The following is a 25,870-nucleotide window of genomic DNA, read 5'->3' as shown; positions in this document are numbered from 1 at the left end:
ACTTGCAGCCAAAGGCATCCTAATTAAAACACAGAACGCAGTGGCTGGAACAGAGTGACAGGTAGAGCTAGGTCACACAGGAGCTCAAGGTCTGATTAAGCGTTTTGTACATGACTGTGCCCTATCCGTGGTGTACACGTGGAAGACCCCCAGGGGATGCCTGAAATCACAGATAGTACCAAACCCTCTACGTACTAAGTTTTTATCTACACTAACAGGTGAGTAACACATATGCAGATGTGCTAAAGGGCCGGACAGGAGCAAGACAGTCAGAGACTTCACCACGCTACTCAGAAGGCATGCAATTTAAAAGGTATAAACTGTTTATTTCTGGAATTTCCCATTTAATGTTTTTGGACTGCAGTCGACCAGAGGTAACTGAAACTGTGGGACGCGAAACTGTGGGTAAATGGAGGTTACTGTACTTTATCTTGAAACCAACAGAAGTCCCAAAATTATTCCTTAGGAAAACACAAAATAAAACTACTTTAGAACCACCAGGGTGCTACAAATCAAAAAGATAGTAACAAATAATGGTAAAGAGGTAGAAAAACCGAAACCCTCAGACATAGCTGGTGGGAATATCAAATGGCAAATACAGCGTTCTCAGAAAATATTTTGGCAGTTTCTGAAAAAATTAAGCATAAATTTATCATTTGATTCCATTCCTAGGTATCTCCCCAACAGATGTCCACACAAAACCTGTACACAAATGTTCATAGCAACATTATTCATAATAGCCCCAAACTGGAAACAATTCAAATACCCACCAACTGGTAAATGGATACAAAAAAAAAAATGGATACATCCATGCTACAGAATACTGTTCACCAATAAAAAGGAACAAATTATTAACATCTGCTATGACCTGAAAGAACTTCAAAAACATTATGCTAAGTGAAAGGAGCCTAAAAAATAACAGTATTGTACGATCTCACTATATGAAGTGTCCAAACAAGGCAAATTCACAGAGACAGAAAATAGATTAGTGGTTGCCAAAAGCTGGGAATAGAGATGAACTGTAAACATGTAGGAAGGAATCACTAGAACGATGAAAATGTTCTGAACTGGATTATATGGTTGTATGGCTAGGTATATTTACTAAAAATCACTGCATTGTACATTTTAAGTGGGTGAATTTTATGGTCTGCAAATTGCATCTCAATAAAGTGATTAACAAAGAGAGAAAGAAGCCACTAAAGGATTTTAAGCAAGGTGGGAGTGATCACTCACCAGGAGAGGTCATGGGCTGATGGTGTTCAATTTTTAGAAGTGAAAGGGCCCCGTGGTCTGGACCCAACTCAAACTCAGAGCCTGGGAACATGTGCCAACCCCCAGCTCTAATTCTCTGGGTAAAAATGCTGCTCCCTCCAGAGGCGTTACCCACAACCAAAATTGATAGCTTGATGCAAACTGAACCGAGATGGGGAAAAACACCTCTGAAAACACCCTCGAGAGCCTCTCCATTTCCCTCACTCAGAGGACATCAATCCTTCCAGACTCACCGGGCTTGGACAGGCAGAATCGGTTGACTCCTTTGGAGAGGTTATAAATCCCCACGTTCTCAGGTCCATTCCCATCCTGGTAAAATTCCTAAGGGAGCAAAGCCAATACAATGCCTTACCAGGGAAGATGGAGACACCCAGATGATGAATAAGATTTCTGTTTCTGAACCAGTCATCTGTTTTGCACATTAATCATTTGAACAGCTGGATGCCAGGGGAAAATTAAAAGTCTTCCAAAACTTCCAACAGAAGCGTGATCTTTCTCATTCAATCAACTAACATTTACTGAGCACCTGCTATGCGGCAGACCCTAGGCTAGGCCCTGTTTGCTGCCACGGCTCTTGTTTTCAGCGTGGTTTACATTCTGATATGGGAAGACAGAAAATCCATGCAATCAATAGAGAAGTCAGTAGATTTCAGCTAGGAAGTCATTGAGCTTAGCAGGAAATAAACAGGGAGCAGGAGACAGCGCCCACCGCAGAGGCTTGTTCAGCTTGGCCTCAAGACAGGCCCCACCCCGAGCAGGTAACACTGGGGCTTCAGCCTGAATAATGAGAAGAAGCAACTATGCTCAGTTGTGGAGAAGACGCAGCATTTAGGGCAGAGAAGAATATGTGCAAAGGCCCGGGGAAGGGACCGAGCTTGGTGTGGAACTGGAGGCAGCTGGTGTGCCAGGGCCCAGTAAATGAGAGGGAGAGGGGAAGGGGGTGAGGTGGGAGTCAGTGAAGGGCTGGCCATCATTAGGAGTACGTTCTTAGTCTAAGAGAAATGGAAATCAAGCAATGGTTTCCCGAATGTCTCTCACTTGTTCTCAACCGGATTATTAATCAACCCGTTTCCTGTAACAAAGCTGCCTGGGACCACTGGTAGTTGAGCGGTTCCAGCACTCAACTGGCATTAGAGAGACCAGTCTCACCGCTCTGGTGTCTAACACAAGCAGCCACTTAACTGTCATTTGCCCCTGTTTTGCCCTGAGACCGGACAATGACACCTGCCGTTGCCAGAAGTCAGGAGATTATACGACGCTCAGGAACGGACCTATGCAGGGCGACACAGATGCTCCCCTTCCTAAAACCCCCTGGGCAACTGCCAACCCAGCCACAGAGGCTGCAAGAGGACAGCCAGCTCTGCCCAGCTGCACCTGTCCATAAGCAAGAGCAGGGTACACGGGAAAACTACTAATACCTAAGAGATTTACTCATACCTCACTGCCGCCCTGGGGAGTGAGTACTATGATCTCAAATTCAGAAGAGAAAATGGAGGCTCGCAAACATTACTCGAACTTGGCCAGGCCTAAAAAGCCCACATGCTCTGCACTACATCAACGGCTTTCCTAAATCACTAGTCAAAGTTAGTTTTAACGTGGAGCCAGGACAAGGAACTCTCCCCAATAAAGGCATCTTTCCACTAAGGGACTTAACATGCTTCCTGACAGTGTTTCCATAACAGGTGGGTGAGCTGAGGGGCAGAAAAGGAAATCTGGCTTGACTATGCTGACGATCCTCTTGGCACACTCGTCCTTCTCGCACTACATAGGGCGAGTGTCCTTCCAAATGAGGCCTCCTTAGCAGCCGGCTTACCAGAGTGATGGCGTGGGAAAGAGAGCACCGGAGCATGTAGCCCGTCTGCCTGAACTCAACGGCGGGCACGTCGTCCTCCAGCACCTCCACCTCCAGACTCTTGTTCTTCCAGCACCAGTCTTCATGCAGGATGCTGACTGCAAAGTACAGAACGTGGGCCCCCATGTGGGCAGAGCGCACCACCTCCCTGAATACCCCGAGAAGAACAGCGCTAACAAAGTGCGGGAGCGAGTTTATACACACGCTGCTCTTACTGTCGAGCCACTCAGTCGTGTCCGACTCTTTTCAGACCCCACAGGCTGCAGCCCCCCAGGCCCCTCTGTCCATGGGACTCCCCAGGCAAGAATACTGGAGGGGGTGTCATGCTCTTCTCCAGGAGATCTTCCCAACCCAGGGATCAAATCTGTGTCTCCTGCTTTGGCAGGTGACTTCATCACCACTGAACCACCAGGAAAGCCCCTATGTACATACATACAGACAAATACGTGTGTGTGTAGGTATATATACAGGGCTGGCCATGCTGGGAATAACTAATTGCTAAAGGAGAAAAAATAAGCTGAAACCTATGGCCATTAAAATCACTAACAAAGAAATCCAACTGAGCCTAAGACCAGGCTATAGGTAAGACATTCAGACACTGGCAAACTTGCTCTGTAAGGGGCCAGAGAGTAAATATTGTCACCTCTGCAGGCCACACGGTCTCAACTATTCAACTCTGCCTCTGCAGCACACAGGCAGCCACAGACGACACACAACAAATGGGCGTGGCTGTGTTCCGATAAAACTTTATTCATAAAAATAGGCAGTCACCCTCAGGCCATAGTTTGCCAACACCTGACACTGACAACATAATTTGCCTGAAAAATCAGTCTACTACTTTCTAAGCTGTTTACAGCCAGCAGCTTCAAGCTGAATTCTGACAGAGCAAAAACATAGGCAATGGGCAGCTTCTTGAGGAAGGCGAGGAAAAGTGCCTTCTCCTTCCCAGGCACTGTGCCGGGGCTTTACAAACCAGATTCCATCACTCTGCAGAAAGGTTCTGTGACTCCTACTTCAGAAGGGGAAACCAAGTCCTGGGGAGATCAAGTAAGCTGCCAGGCTCACACAGCTGCTAAGCAGGAGAACAGGTCAGTGTAACCATGTGACACTGTTTTTAGGAATTTACAAATAAAATGGCATGAGGAGAAGTGTGTGGGTCATCCTGATGAGGTGGCAGTTGGTTCAGAAAGCCTCAACTCCTGCATTACTGCCCAAGCCAAATAATGCAAACTCAAGGTCAAAGGACAAACCAGAGTTAAACAAGTACAGCTGTATAGCTGGGATGCAACTAGAGAGCGGGTTTTCAGAAAGTTCACAAAGACAGGAAGTGCGGCCTTCAGTTCTTACTCTTGTATTTTCCGGGCAGCACGTTGTCAAACATGAAAGTCATTGAGTTGACCTTGCCGGAGAGCTGGAGGCTCCGCTTCTCGCCCTGGCGGCTCAGGGACTGCAGGGTCACCAGCAGGTCACCGCAAGCGTCTGTAGGGAGAAGATGCAGGAGGCCTCGCTCGACGGCCTTGGGAACCAAAGCACCAGTTCGAACCCTCAACCTCTGTGCATTGCTTGCTACCGCTTAGCTCCTGAAGGGCAGCACCAGGAGGGGTCCTTCAAAGCTAACGGGCATCTACTTGATTCTAAGACGTTTGCCCACACCCCCACCTCTCCCACCATGTAAGCACTAGCAGCAAGCAATGAGGCTGCCCAACTCTTATTGGAGTGGCAGAAACAATATTTATGGGCATCAACGGGAGCCAGAGAAAAAGTCAGAAAGGCAATGAAACTTTCTTGAATGCCCACTTCATACCAGGTATAGAACTGGGCCCTTTATCATCGTCACCATATTACTAATAATGGCAAAGATTTAGATGGCTCTTGCTGTGTTCCAGGTACTTCTAACGGCTATGAAAAAGTGTTAGCTGCTCAGTCATGTCAGACTCTTCGTGAATCCATGGACTGTAGCCCACTAGGCTCCTCTGTCCATGGGATTCTCCAGGCAAGAATACTGGAGGGGGTTGCCATGCCCTTCTCCAGGGGATCTTCCTGACCCAGGGATCAATCCTGGGTCTCCCACATTGCAGGCAGATTCTTTACCATACACACATTAACTCCTTTGATCATCACAATAACCTCGTGAGGTAGGTACTATTAACATCTCCACATGACAGATGAGGGACTCAAAACACAGAGAGGTTAAGTAACTTACCCTACATCACATAGCAATGGTTCAAACCCATGTGGTCCGGCTCCAGTCTATGATCTTAACCACTATGCTATACGGCCTCTTGATATGACCACATTTAAGCCTCATTAAGACCCTCTGAGAGCAGCAGTATTCCCATTTTATTGAAGGAAAACTGAGGCTGGGCAAGTAAATGCTTACAGTCTCATACTGGTAAGTGACAGAGCCGGGATTGAAACCTGGGCCCAGCTCCTTTCAGAAAAAGAATCCCACATGTTCTTTTGGGAGCCAAAGCAGGAGTATTCCAAGAGAAAGGTTCCTGGAGATTGCGGCGATTATTCAGAAAGAACTGCACACACCACTCCCCAGGTCAGCTTGTGTTGTCACCTTCGCCGCCGCCCAGTGAGGAAGAGCCCACCCAAACCCCACCTCTCCCCACCTGCTTCTTCCACTCATCTGTTCTTACTTTCAACTGACGTCTTACCCAGACAAGAGACTTTCCCAGAAACCGATGCCAAAAACTGCACAAAGGCCACGTCCATCACAGGCCTGTCAGTCACAGCCAGCAGCAGCATCTGGGGTTTCAGCGTCAGCCCCGCCCTGGTCTCTGCCTCAGGAACCATCACCTGTGGGACACACAGGACAACATCAGCAGCTACCTCAGGGTCGCTGCTCCCTGGCCAACAGGATGCCAGATCATCCATCTGGACCTGAGGCTAGATGGAGTCTGAAGGAGAAGGTTCATTCCTAGGCATAGATTTATAATCACAACAAATCTGCATATTGCTGGTGTGAAGAAAACATATTTCTAATCAGACATAGAACACCAGCCTTCCGCGGTGTCAGGGTGCACATAAAAGTGTATCGGGGCACGCAAAGCTGTTATTGATCATGTGTATCCTGGGTGGAGACCACACTAAATCCAGAACCTGATTCTGGCGTGAGGTCACTTGTGACATGCACTGTGAGCTTGTGGACCCACGTGGATGACCAACAGTGGACCTTCCCTCATTTCTTCGTGCCTTTCTCAGGCTCACAAGAGGGGCTGGGAGAGGAGGCAGTGCTGGCCTTCTTCATCCCTAGAGAGATCACATTCCAGAACTGCCCTTCCTTGGAAAAGTTCCTGATTGTGCCTCTGAAGGAGTCTCCAAAGGCTTGTCTATGTGGCCAACATCACAAGAAGCTGGCTGGCTGGTAAAGAAGCTGACCACCCACACAGCATGCTGTTCGTGGACGCTGGGGGAAGGCTGTGCCCCTACCCCATCTCCTCAGAGTTGGGAGCTCCCACTGGCCTGGAGGAGAGCAAAGTCTTAGAAGGACCCTCCCTGACTCCCTCCCCTCGCCCATCCCCTGCTCCTCCCCAGGGAGGAGGAGGAGCAGCAGCCGACTTGATTTGTTAGAGCCTGAGACCCACTAAGACATGGTCTCAGTGTGGGGCTGGTGGGCTGACCTCTGCTTTTGTCTTACCTCTGGCCTCCTGCCCCCACCTGTGCTCAGGCCTTCACCCCGGCGGTGAGAGCACAGGCCAGGGTCTCCCCGGCTTCTCCACCAGGGAGATGGATGGGGGAATCACGTGGGGCCTGCTCAGCATCTTCAATTTACAGCCGGGCAGGAAATGGGAAGCTCCATTCTGGCCTCAGGGTCCAGAAGCCAGGCTCTGTGGGTGTAACTGAGCTGCCACGAATAGAGCGTTCACTCTGATCTCTTCTGGGGACCCGTGGATATTCTACAGCGGCCAGAAGCCTGAGGAGGCAGACGAGTGACTGGCAGCCTGATACTAACCCCTAATAAACATTAGGACGGGAAAAGGGAAATGCCTGTTGCATCCTCTCAAGCCGGCTGCCTGTCTGCTCTACTGACTATGAGCAGGAATGGCAAGTTTGCAAAATGAGAAGCTGGGAAGGAAAATGCTCCTTCTCTGATCCCATCTTAAAATAACCCTTTCAAATCGTTGTTGTTGTTGTTTGTTTTTCAAATATCTTAAACGGAACAAAATTCGTCGTACCTGAACTTTGTAGGTCCCTGGTTTCGCTTTAAAACAGAATGATCCCTGAGCGTCTGTCTCCACGGTGACCAAAGACTTGTCCTTGTCTTGAGAGGCCAGGACAACTTTGTATTTACTCATCTGCTTGACAGCGTCAGGGAAGCGAATGATTGATATCTGGCCACAGACACTGAACCTGCAACAAGAGGACCATTCAGCCCAGCAGGAGAACTCAATTATCACAGGAAAGGTGCTTGGCAACCCAGACTCGGCATCCCGCTTCCAGCCCGCATCCCGGAGACTAGTGTGATCTTAATGAAGAGACAGGAATACAGCCCCAACGACTCCAATTTCACAAGCAATCATTAGAAAGAAGACTGGAGCACTTTCTGCACATGGAAAGGCAGAGGGCGGGCCTGGGGCAGGGCTGTTTGTGTGTTCTGGGTGACAGCTGGCCCTTCCCCACTGCAGAAGCGGTTTTCAGACAATTTGTAGATGATAAAAACGTTTCAGGTAATTGGGTCGTTGGCGGTGGAGCAGCCACGAACTGAGAATGTGGGCAAGTCCTTAAAAGCAAGAGCTGTGAGCTGCCTGAGGAAGTGCAGTATTACCCAGGCGGTAAAACAAGGCAGGGTTATCAAAGACGGCTTCCTCGCCTGTGAGTATACATAACGCACACAGAAAAGCAATCTGAGAGATCTGAATAGGAAAGGTAATTAAGTTTAAAGAAATGCAGAGCTAAAATTGAACTCCTTAGGAGCTGGAGCTACAGAAGCAACTTATAATTGAAAAGCCCTATTAAGGTAACGACTCAGACTGGAGACTGCAAATGAGCAGAGTGTAAAGTACCACATAGCACATTTCCAGAAGCACATGAAAGGCACATCCACCCGCTAACAAACACCAGCAAAGCCCAGTGTCCACCGAGTGGCCGTCTTCATGTTTAGTCAGTTGTAATCATGTCCCATGGCTGGAGGTCACAAGCAATTCTGCAACTGCCTAAAATTTACATTTCGTAATCTTAAAGAGAATCGCTTTAGATAAAAATCAGCTGTTACTTTTGACAGGAAGAGATTAAAAAATGCTGGATTCAGTGCTGGATAATAAGGGGGTGCACTGGATGCCGGCATGCCCACTCGGCTGCAAAGAAAAAACAGCACAAGGAACCAGGAAGCCGTGCAAGGCACGGTCACCTCTCCAGAGCGGAGGTCCCGGCCTCCTGGGTCTCATCACTGCCTGATGATCTGAGCTGGAGCTGATGTCATAAAGAAATAAAGTGCACAGTAAATAAATAAAGTACCTGAATCATCACAGAAGCCCCCGCCTTCCCCTAGACCATGGAAAAACTGTCTTCCAAAAATCAGATCTCAAAAAAGAAAAGAAAAGAAAAAACAGGTCCCTGGTGCCTAAAAGGTTGGGGACCACTGCTCTAAAGGGATGGGACCAGGCTGGCCACGAGGGTTCAGGCTGGACAGCAGGGGGTAAGACACCACAGCCCACCGGTCAAGTCACACCAGCCACCTGTTTTGGTTGGGACCATGAGCTAAGAATGGTTTTCACACTTCTAAAGGGTTAAAAAGGAAAAAAAAATCAAAAGACTCTCTCGTGACATATAAAAAGTATATCATTATAGTGTGCACACATAAAGTTTTCCTGGAACATGGCCATGCCCATTCATTTATGAATTGTCTATGGTGGGCTTCGTCACAAAGACTGTATGGGCCCATGAAGTCTAAAATATTTATTCTCTGGTCTTTGACGGAAAAAAAGTGTGCCAAGCCCTGATCTGGATGCAAAGGTTTTGCCCTTTTTTTTGGTTCCCCACTGTGTGCTTTCAGAGAAAATCGACAGGAAGGGAATTCTAAAAGCATTGTTCTCAAGGTTTCCATACTCTCTTCATTTGTGTCTTTTTCAGGAGGAGAAGTCCCCTTATTCATTACAAGTTGGACTCCTTTGCCTAAGTTTTAATACTTTAACCATATGACCTGTTATGGTTACTGTTATGTTACTTTAACCTGTTTTACTCAAATTCTCCATTAAAGAGAAGTGATCAATTACACTAAACCTCAAATACACATTAGTTTAGAAAAAGAACTAAAAAGCTGGTAGGAGAGTGTTTGTTACATTGAAGCCCTTAAAAATCAATTTGTGTCAACAAATTCTTTCATCAGACAACACTGGTAATGGGCTATACCCCAAAACAAAATAAAAAGTTTAAACTCTGAAAAAAAAAAATTCTTTCATCAGAATTCAATACATTTATGGAGAGAAAATTAGTAATTTTGGTGCCGACTGAGACAGCTACATTCTCACTGTCATTTAACTCAGTTTTTTTTTTCTTTTTCAAATAAATAATGTTTTAAAAGGGAATAAAAGAAAAAGTAATATCAATGAATTAAAAGACAAATGTGCTTATATGGACCAAAAGGAGAATGATCAGCTTTTCCAAAGATACTCAATGAATGCTGTTTCTCTTTGACTCAAAATTCCATTTCAAAGAATAAATGTAAAATCAAACTATGTTTCCCTACCTCCATGAATGGAGAATGGTACCTCCTCCATCTCCCCAAATGCCTGAAACAGGAAACCTGGGCTCTGAGGCACAGGCCTATCACCCATCAAACTTACCTACTCCTTCCCTCCACCCAGAACCCGGTCTCAGGTCCCACTGGTCACCATATCCTCCAGAAAACTCCTCCAGCACCTCCTATTTACTCCCTCCAGTTTACTCTGGCTCCCCCCCGCCCCGCCAAACACATTTATTCCCCACAGAGCAGTCAGGAAAAGAAAAGAAAATCTTCCCAAAGAACCCTGACTCATAGCTCCGTGGCTGAAAACCCATCCACAGTCTCCACTCACCTGGGGAAAAGCCCACCCCACGAGATGGCCACAAGGCCTCACCGTCACCCCCACCCACGCTGTCTGTCCCCCCCACCCCTCTACCCAGAGCTCCCTTCCAGGAGGGACCCCCCTCCTGCAACAAGCTGACCCCCTCCACCTGCCAAGTCGTCCACTCGGCTACCTTTCAGCCGTCCCGAAGGTCTCGGCCTCCACAGCCCCCACCCTGAAGGAAGTCCCCTGGGGGTCCCCAGGCGCGTCCAGCACACCCACTGTATCTTACGATCACTGGTTCCTTGCCTTAAGTCTGCCTCCCGGAAAGCCCACAGCCCTGACTTTGCAACATTAGTCTGGCTCACTGTACACACCCAGCATTCACCTCGGGGCCTCCCCCAGAGTCGCCGCTCAGAACTGCTCGTGAAAAAGGGAGAACTGAAGCCCAGGATCACTTCCTGAGGCTCCTCGGGGGTCTGCTTCCTCGCTAAGTTCCTGACCCAGAGCCCCCACCTGCCTAGAGAAAACCTCCTCAGTGACCAGGCCAGTAAAGCATGTCTTCAGGGCTCAGCTCCCGGACCCCCGTGACCGGCGGGAGGTCACATCTAAAGCCCCCGCCCCAGGCTCCTCTGAGGCCGCCCCTCGAGGGCTGACATTCTATTTCCGGTCCACAGATCCACTTCTACCTGCTCCTACACTTTTCAGGTTCTGCCACCAAGTCTTCCGGATTCACAATCCATCTCAGCACCTGGTGAAGAGCGCCACCTAGTGGGCCTGCAGACCCCGTGGTCACAACTGACGCTTCAGCCCTGCCTGGCTCCTCTCCCTCTCAGACTGGGCACCCCGAGACATCTCTCCATCATACAGGCCCTCGTCAACTCCGCTTTCAGGCCTCCCGCACCCTCGTCTCGACCCTTCGAGGCCTTCCCCGCCATAGCACCAACGTGTCTCACTGAAGACAAAAATCTAACCATGTTACCTCCATGCTTACAACTGTTTACTGGCCTTTGACTTTTCTCCCTGATGGAAAAAGCCCCCCGCTTCCAATGGGGCATGAAGAGGCCCTGTGACACCTGCTCCCTCCGTCCGCTCAGCACTTTCCACTCCAGCAACACCAGGCGCTGTGCCCCCTCATCCACACCACGCTGCTCTGAGGGGCCACTCTCCACGCAGACCCTGCCCCACCCCATAGCCCACCAGGCTCCTCTGTCCATGGGATTCTCCAGGCAAGAATACCGGAGTGGGTGGTCATTCCCTTCTCCAGGGGATCTTCCCAACCCGGGGATCGAACCCGCATCTCTCCTGCAGTGCAGGCAGATTCTTTACCAACTGAGCCAACTGTTTAGTGAGCACCTACTGCCAAGGAAAAGATGGCAGCCTCCCCCCACCTCCGCTCTCTAGGGAACATGCAGATAAGAAAGACCCAGACTCTACCCCAAGGCCAGGGTTCTCTGCACTAAACGTGGTCACTATGTGATGAAATATAGGAATTCAACCACAGCATGTCCCCTCACAACTCACGCTAAGCACAACAAAACAGGAAGAACTGTGACCATGATCCGAAGCATCTTAACAACCAACGTTCTCAACCAACTACACTACCTTCCAATTAAGCCAAGGAAGGCCCCACAGATGTGAAGTCAGGCACGACAGATCCTCTTCTATCATAAACTCACTTTAATTTTGAAGCAAGATGATTTTCGGGAAGCAGCCAACAGCTAAGTACCTTCAGTTTATAACATTTAGCTCTGATCTTTCTAAATAAGCCAGCTGAGTCTCCACAGGTGTCGGAGACTGGATGGGACTCCATGGCAGAAACACATGGTCAGGTTGAAGATGCTCTGTTCTCTGCTGACTGCCAATGTAAGCCCCGGAACCCCCACGATCCCCTTACCCTGTGGTGACCCCCACAATCCCCTTACCCCGTGGCGATGATGTCAGCCAGCTGAGGCGTGTTGGGCGCGATTTTGATTGTGACGGTTTCAAAGTACAGGTGCTCCTTCTGGGCGTGGATGGTGTACGTCCCGGTGGTTATGTTCTCCAGGCGAAACGAGCCATCAGCTTTTGTTTTGACTGTAGAACAAAAATATGCCAACAAAGGATGAGCCGAAAACAGCTGCATGTTCCTCATCTACATGGGGATACCGAAAGCTGGCTTGTTTTCACACTGTTGTTAAGATTTTGTTTCCTTTCCATTTCCCCCTGTAGCAAAACCCAGCCCCGGCAATCAGGCCTGGGCCCAGCGTGTCTGCCCACCTTTGATCTGGTTGTTCAGCGTGACCACCGCATCCGGGACACCTTCGCCTTCCGGTCCATTCAAGACCCGCCCAGTGACAGAGAATCCCATGACGTGGAACACCGGCTGAAGATGAGGAACAGGGAGAAGCTGTCGTGTACCTGAGCTAAGGAAGCCCCCTTAGCCCCCTCGTGCCACCGCTCAGCATGCCGGCCCACGCTGGCTCCTCCTGGTCCCCCGCGACAGCCCGGCTCCCTCCCGACTCACCCACCAGCAATCCCTTGCCACGTCTGTCTTCTTCCTTAGATTCCCCGAAAATGGCTATTTGTCAAATAACTGAATGAAAAAGCTCGAGAGACTGACTTCCCCACAGACCACTGAGTCAGACCTGTGAGAGCCCCCCTCCATGCCCTCTCCCCTCCAGACGCCGTTTCCGGGGGGCCAGGCCACCCCGTAGTCTCCCAGCCAAACCCAGGATCACCGTGCTCCCCGCTGCCCACCCGCCAGCATCACAGTCCCGTGGATTCCACCTCTGCAAGGTCTCTCAGGCCCTTCTGCTTTCCCGCCACACCGGAATTCCAGTCCTAAGTCCACCTACACCCCCTCGCTCGGCCCCTACTGCTGCACATCCCCTCACCCCACGTTCTCAGGTCGGTTTGTGTCTGCACCCTCCCTGCCTGTGAGGGGCAGCACCCGGCCCTCTGCAGTCACTGGGCTTCAGCCACCCTGATCTGGGATTCCCACTTGCCTTCACCATGTGGGGCTTTCATACCAGCTGCTCCCTCAGCCTGGATCTCCTACCGCACCTGGAGAAGACGGGAGATGGGCTGTCCCATCTCATCCTTCAGGTTCTGCTCAAACCATCACCACCCCCGAGACGCCCTCCCTGACTACCCTCTCTCGGGAGCCCCTGCCTCTTGCCCCACCATGCACTGACAATCACACTAATCTACTTTAGAGGTTTCAGCAAAAACCTTCCCAATAGCCAGTAACTTTCCAATGTCCTTGTTTGATTTCTTCCTAGTTTGTCTACATCCCACTAGAACGTGGGCTCCATAAAAACAGGGACCTCTTCTGTCTTAGCTACCTGGTACACAGTAGGCACTCAATAAATGACTCCTGAATGAATGGATGGAATGCATACATGTGACGGCACTTGAGAGCTTTAAGAAAATGGCTTCCTCTTTAGTCAGATAGCTCTTTGTCTAAAAAGACATGGTTAACCCACTTATTAAATTATCTATTCGCTCAACAATCATCTTTATTAGGCACCCGCCAAGTACCTGGCACTAAATCAAGTGTTAGAAATACAGTAAAAGAACAAGACTCAACGGTCCTACATTATTTAGCTTATAGACTGCTTCCTGAAATTCCATTCAAGTCTGTTTAAAACTCTGGTTTGCAATCGGGAAATGTGTTTCCCCATTCATCTGCCCCCATCCTTCTTGGGGAGTCCCTTGAAGCACCAAGGGCTTGACCTTTACCCTCCGACCCCTACTCCAGCGTACAGCGAATAGTCAAATGCTTTAGTGGATTTTAAAAGGCAGAGTCAGACCCCGCTGAGCATGTGACCTAAAAGCTAGCTTCCACCCGCTTAAGCTACTTCAATGTAGTCTTTTCTAATGTAAAAGAAAATGATTAAAAGCTAATTTTTTCAATAACTGTAACACTAGGTGGTCCACTTATAAAAGGCTGCTGTTTTCTTTGGGGATTTGACCTAGCGCATTTTCTATAGTAACCATTTTCTACCTCTGTAATTAAAGATAGAAATGTGATGAAAAACACATTCACCATCTGTTTTAGGTCTAAGGAGTTTGTCGGGCCACCTCTCACCCTACCCATCACCTCACCGGTCACCCCATATGGCCCAGGCTCTGTCAGTTCACCTGGTCTCCTGCCACAACAGCCTCCAGACTGGTACCCCGCTTCCACCTTGCCCCCGGCAGACCCTGCTCAACGTGGCAGCCAGGCGGGCACACCTGCTTCTGCTCAGAACCTTTCAGAGGTGCCAGCTGTCGCCCAGAAAGCCCGGCAGGGCCTGCAGGACCTGCCTGTCACCGCTCTGACCCCCTCCCCTCTTTCTCCCTTCCTCACTCCCTCCGTTCCAGCCACCCTGGCCTCCGGGGGATCCCCACGCCTCCCAGCCACACTTCAGGACTCTTGCACCTGCCACACCCCTCGTCTTACACACTCTTCCCACAGATGTAAGTACACTTCACTGCCTCTTCCCCTTCAGGCCGTTACTCAAAAGTCACCTCCCCCTGAAGCCTTCCCAAGTACAACCGAGGAGACCTCAACCCCCACTTGACCTCGAAACTATACAATCTCCTTTCTTGCTTTGTTTCTAAAGAACACATGACCTTCTCATATACTTTCTGATTTACTTATTTATAACTATATTGTCTCTTTCTGCCATTAGAACATGAATTACACAAGAATAGGAATTTTTGCCTCTTTCAATTACTCCAATCAGCCCATCACTAGAAAAGTACCTGAAGTATGTCACTGACAGTGAACATATCTCACTGAATGAAGTAGATAGAACCAGGGCTCCAATTCACTAAGATACAGATGTTATGTGAGCAATGTGAAGGATTCCGTGGATGCCAGAATAAAGTGGAAGAAAGTATAAGATTCTGTTTTTTTCCAACAGCACTTTTAGATAAATATTGTTTTTTAACACGTTTGCCACACCTGTGCCCAGGAATGGCAACTCCAACACCTATCCCTCCAGAAGGCAGGGAGTCCTCACCTCAATTTTCAGGCTGTCGTGTTCCACGGTAAAGTCAAGTCTGGAAGGAGCAACGTCAAAGGTAATCCTCTCTCCCCTATAGAAAGGAATCTGGAAGGAAAAGCCTGTTAATTACCAAGAGCCAGGAACATGACTCAACCATCAATATTAACAGTCAAAGCCAGCAGCCCACAAATAACCAGGGGTTCAAAGTGGGCAAAGAGACACTATTAATCATATCAGTTTCACATTTAAAAGAGAAAAGACAAAAAATAAAAAAATAAAAATAAAAGAGAAAAGACTTATGCTTTCTGCAGCTGTTACTGAGGGGACAGAGTCACAACTTAAGTTACTGCTAAATAAAATGTTTGTGCAACTGCAGGCCAACCATTCGGTCCTTTGATATCCCAAGGGCACTGACACCTCCTGTCGTAAGACTCCCAAACATAAACAGAAGGGAAGTCGGCTTTGCTCACCACAGTATAGCCCCCGCTCGGCAGGGAAAAGAAGGAGAAGGAGCCGTCTTCTCTGGAGACCGCATGGCACAGGTACTCCAGACTCTCGTCCTGGGTCTGGAACCCGGGCACCGGGGAGAGGTTGCAGCCCAGGACATCCTACGTCAGGAGGAAAACGCCAAAATGACTTCCTTTTCACTTCCACATTCTGATGATTACCAGATAGCCACATTTCAAAAAACTTGCATAAGTTTTACCTCACAAAGTACTTCTGAAATATTTCCTCTACGAAGCAGTAGAGGACAGGGCACAATGTAAAAATCTTTACATACAAGTTTGCAAAGTTAAGGGCTTCCCAGGGGGCTCAGATGGTAAAGAATCTGCCTGTAATGCAGGAGACCCGGGTTCCATCCCTGGGTCGGGAAGATCCCCTGGAGAAGGAAGTGACAATCCACTCCAGTATTCTTACCTGGAGAATCCCATGGACAGGAAAACCTGGTGGGCTACAGTCCACGCAGTTGCAAAGGCTTGAACATGACTGAGTGACTAACACTTCACTTTTCATTTGCAAAGTTAAAAACAGTACAGCCTAAAATCACCTGACTGCCCTCCCCTACCATGGATCACCATCATCCAGTTGAGAAAACAAACTGGCCCAAGTTCACACAGCTGCTCAGAGGCAGAGCTGGGATCTGTCTGAAGCTGGGTCTGTTTCATTTCAAAGCCTGGGCACTTTCCACTGAATCCCACTGTCTCCCAGTGCAGACATTCAATTTCTTGTGAGTCAAGAGAGAGACACAAGGTTCTTAGATGGTAAGACTATCCATCAACTTTGACCTGCATTTTTTTATTTAATTGAAGTATGGCTGGTTTACAATGTTATGACCCGCTATATGGCAAAGTGATAGTTACACATATATACATTCTTTTTCAGATTCTTCTCCATTATAGCTTATTGTTGTTCAGTCACTATGACAAGTCTGACTCTGTGACCCCATGGACTGCAGCACACCAGGTTTCCCTGTCCTCCACTATCTCCCAGAGTTTGCACAAACTCATGGCCATTGTCAGTGATGCCATCCAACCATCTCATCCTCTGTGGTCCCCCCTTCTCCTCCTGCCCTCAACCTTTCCCAGCATCAGGGTCTCTTCCAGTGAATCGGCTCTTTGCATCAGGGGGCCAAAGTACTGGAGCTTCAACTTCAGCATCAGTCCTTCCAGTGAATATTCAAGGTTTGTTTCCTTTAGGATTGACTGGTTTGATCTCCTTGCAGTCCAAAGGACTTTCAAGAGTCTTCTCCAGCATCACAATTACACAGTTTATTACAAGATACTGAATATAGTTCCCCGTGCTATCCCCTGAAGGAAGGTATGGCAACCCACTCCAGTATTCTTGCCTGAAAAATCCCACAGACAGGGGAGCCTGGTGGGCTACAGTCCATGGACTTGCAAAGAGTTAGACACGACTGAATACACATGCACCTCTGTGCTATACAATATGATCTTGTTGTTTATCTATTTTATGTACAGCATTGTGTATATGTTAATGTCAAGCTCCTAATCTATCCCTCCCCCACCCAGCTTTCCCCTTGGGTAACCCTAAATTTGTTTTCCATGTCTGTGACTGACCTGAATTTCTTAGTCTGTGATCTCCCATCTCCTCCACCCTCTGCCCACAATCTCTCTTGTTCTTCACTCCTCTTTGCTTACCTCTTTGGTCACTAAAGAAGAGAAGAGAAGAAACTTCACCCCTTTCATGGGTTCCCCATCGCTGCGGACAGAGCCAGACACGTTGTAGCCGGCCACTATGAGGGGACCCGCGGCATTGGCGTTGGAGTTGGTCACGCGCACAGTGGTGCTCGCCTACAAAAGAAGATTTTAACTTCCAAAAGAACAGACGCTCACAAAGCATTTAACAACAGGAGGACGTGCTTACTAAAATATTAACTCAGAGAAAAGCAACAAACGAAATGGTATAAAATTGCGTATGAATGTGTAGCATAATCACAACTATTTTTAATGGGCAAGATGAAGGGCAGGGAAAAGCGGCAAAATGAAAACGATGATATTTTCATCTAGATGGTGGCATTTTATTTCTTTTACACTTTTCCACCTTCCAAATTTTCCATTTCCACTCCTTTATGCTCTTCTGTATGTTCCAATCTTTTTTAATGAACACGTTTTTTTCTATGCTGAATGGTATGCATCCATGTATTTTTAACCTCTTCATTAAAGTACAATTCACATAGGAACAGTTATTTTCCCAAACACACCATGCATCCAGCACTCAGACACAGAACAGACACTGGGTCCTCAGAAGCCCCCTCCTGCTCCTTTCCTGATACTGCTCCCCCAAAGGGCAACCATTTTCCTGACTTTTAATAGCCTGCTTTAGTTTAAAACACAATTTTACATGAATAAACTCAAATTCCTTATGCATACAACTAACGAACAATGCAAATCTTAAAACGTATTCTATTTATAACGTGTAAGCTACTGAGTTTTCAGTAAAACATTTTTAAATGTTGACCAGAAGAGAAAAATCCAAAGAACCAGACCATAAACAGTATACAGACACATCAAGGTGTGAAATTATATCATCACTTATAAATGCATAAAACTCACACAGTAGTGGAAGAAGGCGAGGGTGGGATGTTCTGAGAGAATAGCATTGAAACAAGTACACTATCAAGGGTGAAACAGATCACCAGCCCAGGCTGGATGCATGAGACAAGTGCTCGGGGCTGGTGCACTGGGAAGACCCAGAGGGATGAGATGGGGAGGGAGGTGGGAGGGGGGATCGGGATGGGGAACACATGTAAATCCATGGCTGATTCATGTCAATGTATGGCAAAAACCACTACAATATTGTAAAGTAATTAGCCTCCAACTAATAAAAATAAATGAAAAAAAAATTAAAAAAAAAAAATTCACAGAGTAAAAACTGAAATACTGATGCTTCTTTAGCAAGAATGAAACACAGCCTCAAAACCAATATAAAAACTAACCTTTTGAAATGTCCTTTAGGTCTTATTTCAAATTGTTTTTTCAGTTATTTACAGAACCACATTTAATAAGTGTCTTCTTTTTTTCAATCTCTTACTATAAACTATTTCATTCAAACAAAAAGATACAGGGGTCTATACCAAAGACGACCTATATAAGCTCCAACCAGCTAAAGAATAAAAGAGAAGAAATACAATTCTAGACCCTGCAGACCTGCATACCCCTTCCTCCCTCCCGCTGCAGACAGCAGTACCATAATGAATACACTGCCATTCCCATTTGCAGCATCTTTATAGTTTTTCCACATATGAATGTATCCAGAAGTGGTTATGATCACAAGTGTGTCTAATCCCTATATAAATGGTATCATATTTCCTTGTCCTTCAGCAACTTGCCTTTTCCCTTCAATGTTACGTTTTAAGTACAGTCATATTGATAAACGTGGCTCTGGTTCATTCATTATTGCTGATGTACAGAATTCTATCATGTGGTGAAACCACAATCCACTCTCCCCTTCATGGACATACAGGCTGTTTACAACATTCCGCTATTACAAACAAAGCTGCAATAAACATTCTTACATATTCTCCTTGGGCACAAGAACAAGAATTCAGAGTAAGTACTGCTGTTACAGACAGAAAAAAGAACAATAAAATAATCTCATCAGGTCCCTCTGGTGTTGATTTAGCTTAAAATAGGTATAAGTTAATAACAAACCAACTTCACAGCAGGAGAACAATGTCATTACCTAAAACAGAAACCAACATAAGCAAAATCTGCTACAGTGTGGGAGTTTTCCTGTATAAACACCACCAAACTAATCAGCAGCATCATTGTTTTTTCCATGAATTTCTAGAAAAAACAAAATAACTTCATATCCAGAATTGAAAACCACTCCACTTGTCCCCAAACCAGCACACTGTTTGGCATGGCCATCGACATAATGGAAATAAATGCTCACCTCTTTCAGTGGCCAGGTTGGATGAGTTGCAAGGATTTCATAATCTCCAGGAAGAACTTTAAAAAATGCAAACCTAAGAAAGAAAAAAATACCACTTCACTTTCTCCCAGCAACCTGAATATTTCTAATTTAGGACTACTCTTCCAAACACAAGAAAATGATGCATGAGTTACCACAAACTCGCCTTGAGCCAGTTAAAGAGCATAAACGAAATTCAATCCTTCGCTGTTCAAATCCTCATCAGACAGCACTTACTGGGCACTGGCTGTGTGCAAGGAAAGGGGCTCGTGTGCTGACGAGAAGGCAGGCTAATGTTTTCCTTCACCCCCAGGGATTCTAGTCTAAACACCAGCCCCTGTGGCTCAGCAGGGGTCAGTCACAGATCATTCAAGCGCGTGCTGACAGAGAGGCATGAAGAGGTGAGGAAAGGGGAAGTGTCTAAACGAAGAGAAGTGGGAAGGGAGGAAAGATGTGTGAAGAATGGGGGACAGGGACTTTTCTGGCGGTCCAGAGGTTAAAACACCACACTTCCACTACAGGTGGCATGGGTTCAAACCCTGGTTAGGGAAGGAAGATCCCACATGCCACATGGTGAGGACAAAAAATAATATTTAGAAAAAAAAAAAAGCCACAACCAAATAACTAATGGAACTCATAAACAAATTAAACGACAAAATTGAAACAAACAATCGGCAGACAGGCCCGCTGAGCTGAGACGGACGCTGACACAAGATGACACTAAGCGTTAGGGGGCAGGTGATAATGAGCTTGACTCCAACCCCAGAGAGTTTATTAAGATCTGTTATCAGGAACAAACAGAAGCCACTCTGGGCTCTTGCGCAAAGCAACTGTGATGAAACCAGAAGCCGATAAAGACTGTTCTAGCAGCTGTGAACAAACCAAGACCAGAGTGAGATGAGTTGAGGCTGGAAACACTGCCTCCAGGATTCTGACACATTTAGCCCTTCAGATGTGCAAAAGCACCAGACCACACGCGGGCTAATGCCAGTGACAGGAATGCCACAATTTCAATTCAGTTCCTTTTTCTGTGGTGGTATTTTATCACATCAGATGTCGCCTGTAATAACTGCACAGGGCCGGGAAACCACCGGCTACAGTGGCGTTGATACTGCCACTGGATTTCGGTCTGGGTAAGATTCAGCCTGTAGCTCATGTTCACAGCATCCCAGTTCTGCACGTGACTCTCTGTGTAGTGTGTGCACAAGAAGGGGGTTTGGAAAGCTCAAGTCCCTTTCCCCAGCAGGGCCAGCAGCAAATTACTGAGACCAGAGCAAATGAAGTCCTACATTCCCTTCTACAGATCAGAGGAGGGGGCTGGAGAGGCAACAAGAAGTGTTTTTCAAAACCAAAATATAATTCCAGCAGTCATCATTTAGAAACTGGATGATATACTGACAGGCTCATTATAAATTTCTATTTTGCAGTTTAGTCAGATTTGTGTACTGGAGCAGTCAATGGTGATTTGTATGCTTTCAAAATGATCAGCTGGAACTATTCGGATATTAATCTTGGCACATCTATTAACATTTACAACGCAACGATATAAATCCATTACATAAATGCTTTAAATTTGACTCAACAAGGTTAATTAAATAGTCATCAGTTCCAACTACAAAATGATTGCAATGTAATAGTGATAAAATGATTTTTAAAAATCGTAATTGAGCTAATCTGTATTGAGCTAAAAGTTATTAAGTGCATATTCTATGCCAGACAGTTTGAAACAATAATATCATAATTTAATCTTCTCAATAACCTTAGGTGGTAGGTTCCATGATTATCCTCATTCATAAATGAAGAAACCAAAGCATAGAGGTCTTAAGTAACTTGCCCTGGGGCAGACAGCTAGCAAACGGGAGAAACAGGATTCAAACCTGGCTGTTGGGCTCCAGAGCCAGTGCCACGTCACACCAGGCTCAGTCGTGTTCAATTCTTTTGTGACCTCATGGACTAGAGCCCACCAGGTTCTTCTGCCCATGGAATTTTCCAGGCAAAAGTACTGAAGTGGGCTGCCATTTCCTATTCCAGGGGATGTTCCTGAACCAGGGGTCAAATCCACATCTCCTGCATTAGCAGGTAGGTTCCTTACCACTGAGCCACCTGGGAACCAGAGCCAGTCCCAGCCAGTAAATGAAGGCCTAGTCCTGCAGCGGGAGCTTTATTTAATCTCATTTTTAATCATCTCATCACCGCTAGATATGGGTCAAAAGACTTCCACTTTACGGGTAAGGAACTTGAGGCCCTGTGGGATATGAACCTGTCTGAAGGTAAGAGGCTGAATCAGGGTCTGAACCCAGGTCTCCCTCAATCCAGAGCTCCACCCCCCTGCACCAGGGTCCAGCTCTAGCTGCAGGGCAGGGCGGCACAAGCGTTAACTCACTTTCCGCCAGGCTGTGTGACTGTGGACTGGATCTTCGCTTCGGTGCCTGTGTTTCGCAATGACACCTGAACTCCTGCGGGGCCCAGGGGCTGCCCTTTGCTGAGAACCTGCCGTGGAGAAGGAGGAGGAGCTTAGGACTCGCCCAGCGGGCACGTTCTCCCCTTAGCAGCACTGCCCAACCTGCGCCTGCTGCCCACGACCTTCTCTGGGTCAGGATTCCTTGGAAAAGATGGTAGAGATCGTGGCTCCCCTTCCTGGGGAAGCAAGGGGACAGGGAGAAGGAACGGCAACAGTGAAATGACACTTTGTCCCACTGACTCCATTGTGGGCTTGGCTGCTCCCTCTGAGGGTAAAGGGCAAGGAGAATAAACCCACCACGAAGACAAGGTGGGCGAGAAACAGGGGCATCTCAGCCACGGCACTGCAGGCCGGGATGGGGAGACTGGCCCGAGACCCTGTCTCTCTAAAAGGCCATCCTGCTGTCTATACTTGGACAAAGGAATGACCAGCAACCTAGACCCAGCCGCCAAGAACACCCGCCACATTTTACATACAGTTTCATCGAGCTCCCAGGCCCTCCTGAAGCTTATCTGTGCATCCCTTATAGCCTCAAAGCCCCCAGTTTCAAAATTCTCACTTTTTTAAAGGTAAGAGGAGACTGAGTCTGTACCACAGAGCAAACGTGACAAACGCCAGACCTTTCCATTCACGGAGAAGCCTGTGAACACGAAGTTGATGTCCCCGCCCTTCGTGCAGATGTCGCTGACACCATCCACGTACAGCTCCACGGTGGTCGGCTCTGCGCAATGACAGGGGGGCCGGGGGTGGGGGACAGGACACAAAAGCAAGTTGAGTTCTGGGACAGGATAAACTGTCACGTAAAACATATTGCACTGCTTAACTTTCACTGTATTCATTTCTGAGCCACTCACGTGGCTGGAAATCCAAAGGTAGGAGGAGGAGGGGAAAGTCTCCCGCCCCCACCCCAGAGGGAACCAGGGTTGAGAGTATAAGATAAGTTTACAACAGTCTCACAGCTGAGTTGTATCTCAGAGTCCCATGGAAAATCTAGTGAGCGCCAGAAACTTTTATTTACTGAACACCTCCCAGAGACCAGCCACTAAGCTAGGTGCACTTAGCCCTGACAACTATCTCAGAGGGAGGCAGTAACACTGCAGTAACACTGCAGCTGATTGAGAGGTAAACTGAGGCACGGAAAGGTGAAGGATTCTCCTAAAATCACAGAGCTCCTGAGGGACAGAGCCCATTCTCAAGTCCAAAAGTCTGGCTCCAGATCTGACTCCTGATCGAGTACATGGGTTCAGCCACATTATACCAAGACCATAAACTCCAGGGTCCATAGTAAACAGGTGGACTGGAAGTCAGCAGAGGCCAAGTATGGACTGAGGCAAATGGAAAAAACCAGACAGCTTCCACCCACTATTGCCGCATGACCTGGTGCTGCCCGAGCTTCCAAGTTCTCACGAAAAACTGAAAATCTGGGTCTTACCTGCTGTGTCCCGATTTTTCAGTATCAGCAACCAATTCAAGGAAATTAAAAATAACTGAAGAGTTCATCACAATATGGGTTAAAGTTGAGTTTTTAAAAAGTTAGGAAGAATGTGAAGTGATAGGTAGAGAAAAAAAAATGGACAAATCGAGAGAATTTCAGGGGAATTCCCTGGCAGTCCAGTGGCTAGGACTCTGCACTCCCACTGCCAAGGTCCCAGGTTTAATCCCTGGTCAGGGAACTAAGATTCCACATGTTGTGCAGTGCAGCCAAAAAAAAAAAAGAGGTAATTTTTAAAAAAGAGAACGTCATGTAAAATAAAGAATTACACACACACACAGGGGAAGATGTCAGTGAAAAAATGGATAAAACCTTTATCAGGCACCTCACAAAAGAGAATATCCAAATGGCCAGTACACATATGAAAAAGTGTTCAATCTCATGGACCATCAGGAAATGCAAATTGAGACCGCAATGAGTGGCTGAAACCGCTCCACCATCAGGACGCTAAGATGAAAGAGACTGACAGCCGGTGTTGGTGAGGATGTAGGGGACTGAACTCTTACACCCGGCGGCTAGAGAAAGCTCTGCAACATCCACTCTGGCGGTCCAGAAATCTCTACTAGGGCTGGATTACATGTACAAAGTCTACTGCCCAGCAGTTCCACCCTGGTATATATTAGTACTCAACAGGAACGGAGACACGTGTGCACCGCAAGATTCACAGGAGTAATCAGGATGTTCACAGGAGCCCTGCTCTCAGTGGCCAAAATCGGGACACGACCCAACTGCCCACCAAGAGCAGAGGGGTAAATCACTTGCCAGTCACACAGAAATCGAATGAACTAATACAGTAACACACAGGAAGGATGAATCCTGTGAACAAGGTCGAGAGAAAGAAACCAGCCGCAAAACTGAACCTTGGATGATTCCATTTACATGAAGTTCAAAACAGGTAAAATAATCTATCATTTTAGGTCAGGCAGGGCAGTTCGTAAGCACCTGGGGTGGGGCACTTCTGGGAGTTGGTCAGGTTCTGTCTCATCTAGGTGGTGGTTATGTGTCTTCATTTTGTTGAACTTCATTGCCTGATACCTCTGTGATGAGAATTTCTGAACCCAAGAGAATTGGGTTCTATCCCTGAGTCACGAAGATCCCCTGGAGGAGAGCATGGCAACCCACTCCAGTATTCTTGGGTGGAGAATCCCATGGACAGAGCAGCCTGGTGGGCCACAGCCCATGGGTCGCACAGAGTTGGACGTGACTGAAGTGACTTAGCACACATGCACACACACATGCTATGATTCAATTAACAAGCTTATCAAAAGAAAAAGAATTGACAAGAAGGGAGGGGATTCAAACAAAACACTTTCGCAGTGTGACCTCTCTGGCCAGGGCTTGGCTGTGACTCCCCTCCAGTTTCTGGACCCCAGCAGTCAGGCAGCCCCGGCTGTGACCTGAGGAAGAGCTTTGTCTCCCAGATGCAGGTCGCTGCCTCTGTGACAGCAGGGACTCAATTCTTCCTCCCCTAACTCACAGGCGGACCTGGTAGGAGCAACTGGGCCCCCTTTCTCCCCTCAAGCTACAGAACTGGGATCACACACCCACCTCTACAAAAATTTCCAGGCTCTGCTCTGCAAAAATATCAGCCACACCATAGTAGAACCCTATCTTCTGATCAACCCCACTTTCGCTCCTCCAGCGGTGCTAACTGACACTCACCTCAGGGAAGTTTGGAGCTTTTTTGTGGATGTGTGCAGAAAGACTGCTTTTAAGAGTTGGACGCAACTGAGCATGTATGCACACATTTGAAGAGTTGTGTCCAGCTCTTTGAGACCCCATGGACTGTAGCCCACCAGGCTCCTCAATCCGTGGGATTCCCCAGGCAAGAACACTGGAGTGGATTGCCATTTCCTCCTCCAAGGGATCTTCCTGACCCAGGGATCGAACCCATGTCTCTTGCATCTCCTGCACTGGCAGGTGGAGGCTTCACCAATGAGCCGTCTGGGAGCCTGATGGATGCTGACCCAGCGGAAAGAACTCGTCCAAAGTTGCCACAGAGCTGGTAAGGCCCCAACGTTGCCAGATCTTCTGATTTCTTCAGTAGATCTGGATTTTTATGTCAAATTTCACAGTGTTTAATATTACCATTAATTCGCTAAAAAAAGCTTATTAAAAAAACACTGAGGGGGCTAAGAAAGAAGCCATCCCAGGCCAGAAGTCAAGTCCCTACTCCTGGCCCCTGTAGTCATCAAGTTCTACTGGCACTTAATGAATGAAGCTGCAGAAACGGAGTTTCCTGTGATGTACAAGAAAAGATGCCTATTTCAAGAAACAAGACAGAAAACCTTAGGATAGATTGAAAGTAAATCCAATCTACTCTAAAGTAACAGGGATGGAGGAGTTTAAAAAAACAACCCTCTTACACACTAGAAATGAATCCTTCATATT

At 47.4% G+C, this 25,870-nt stretch overlaps 1 protein-coding gene across 1 annotated transcript in view; it reads right to left on the bottom strand.

The window, feature by feature from the left end:
• Positions 1 to 25,870, bottom strand: part of LOC122433058 (nodal modulator 1) — a 55,942-nt gene that overhangs the window by 24,731 nt on the left and 5,341 nt on the right. Inside the window, exons 4-16 of the mRNA XM_043455509.1 lie at positions 22,608 to 22,708; positions 21,910 to 22,016; positions 19,509 to 19,581; positions 17,252 to 17,404; positions 15,563 to 15,700; positions 15,108 to 15,197; positions 12,376 to 12,481; positions 12,042 to 12,192; positions 7,309 to 7,483; positions 5,788 to 5,929; positions 4,472 to 4,603; positions 3,086 to 3,222; positions 1,506 to 1,593 (exon numbers count right to left, since the gene is read on the bottom strand). Coding sequence (XP_043311444.1) covers positions 1,506 to 1,593; positions 3,086 to 3,222; positions 4,472 to 4,603; positions 5,788 to 5,929; positions 7,309 to 7,483; positions 12,042 to 12,192; positions 12,376 to 12,481; positions 15,108 to 15,197; positions 15,563 to 15,700; positions 17,252 to 17,404; positions 19,509 to 19,581; positions 21,910 to 22,016; positions 22,608 to 22,708 — 1,593 coding nt within the window. The remainder of the gene's footprint in view (positions 1 to 1,505; positions 1,594 to 3,085; positions 3,223 to 4,471; positions 4,604 to 5,787; positions 5,930 to 7,308; positions 7,484 to 12,041; positions 12,193 to 12,375; positions 12,482 to 15,107; positions 15,198 to 15,562; positions 15,701 to 17,251; positions 17,405 to 19,508; positions 19,582 to 21,909; positions 22,017 to 22,607; positions 22,709 to 25,870) is intronic.

Source organism: Cervus canadensis, chromosome 32, assembly GCF_019320065.1.
Source record: "Cervus canadensis isolate Bull #8, Minnesota chromosome 32, ASM1932006v1, whole genome shotgun sequence".
Lineage (NCBI taxonomy): Eukaryota > Metazoa > Chordata > Mammalia > Artiodactyla > Cervidae > Cervus > Cervus canadensis.
This window is presented reverse-complemented; position numbering and strand designations above follow the sequence as displayed.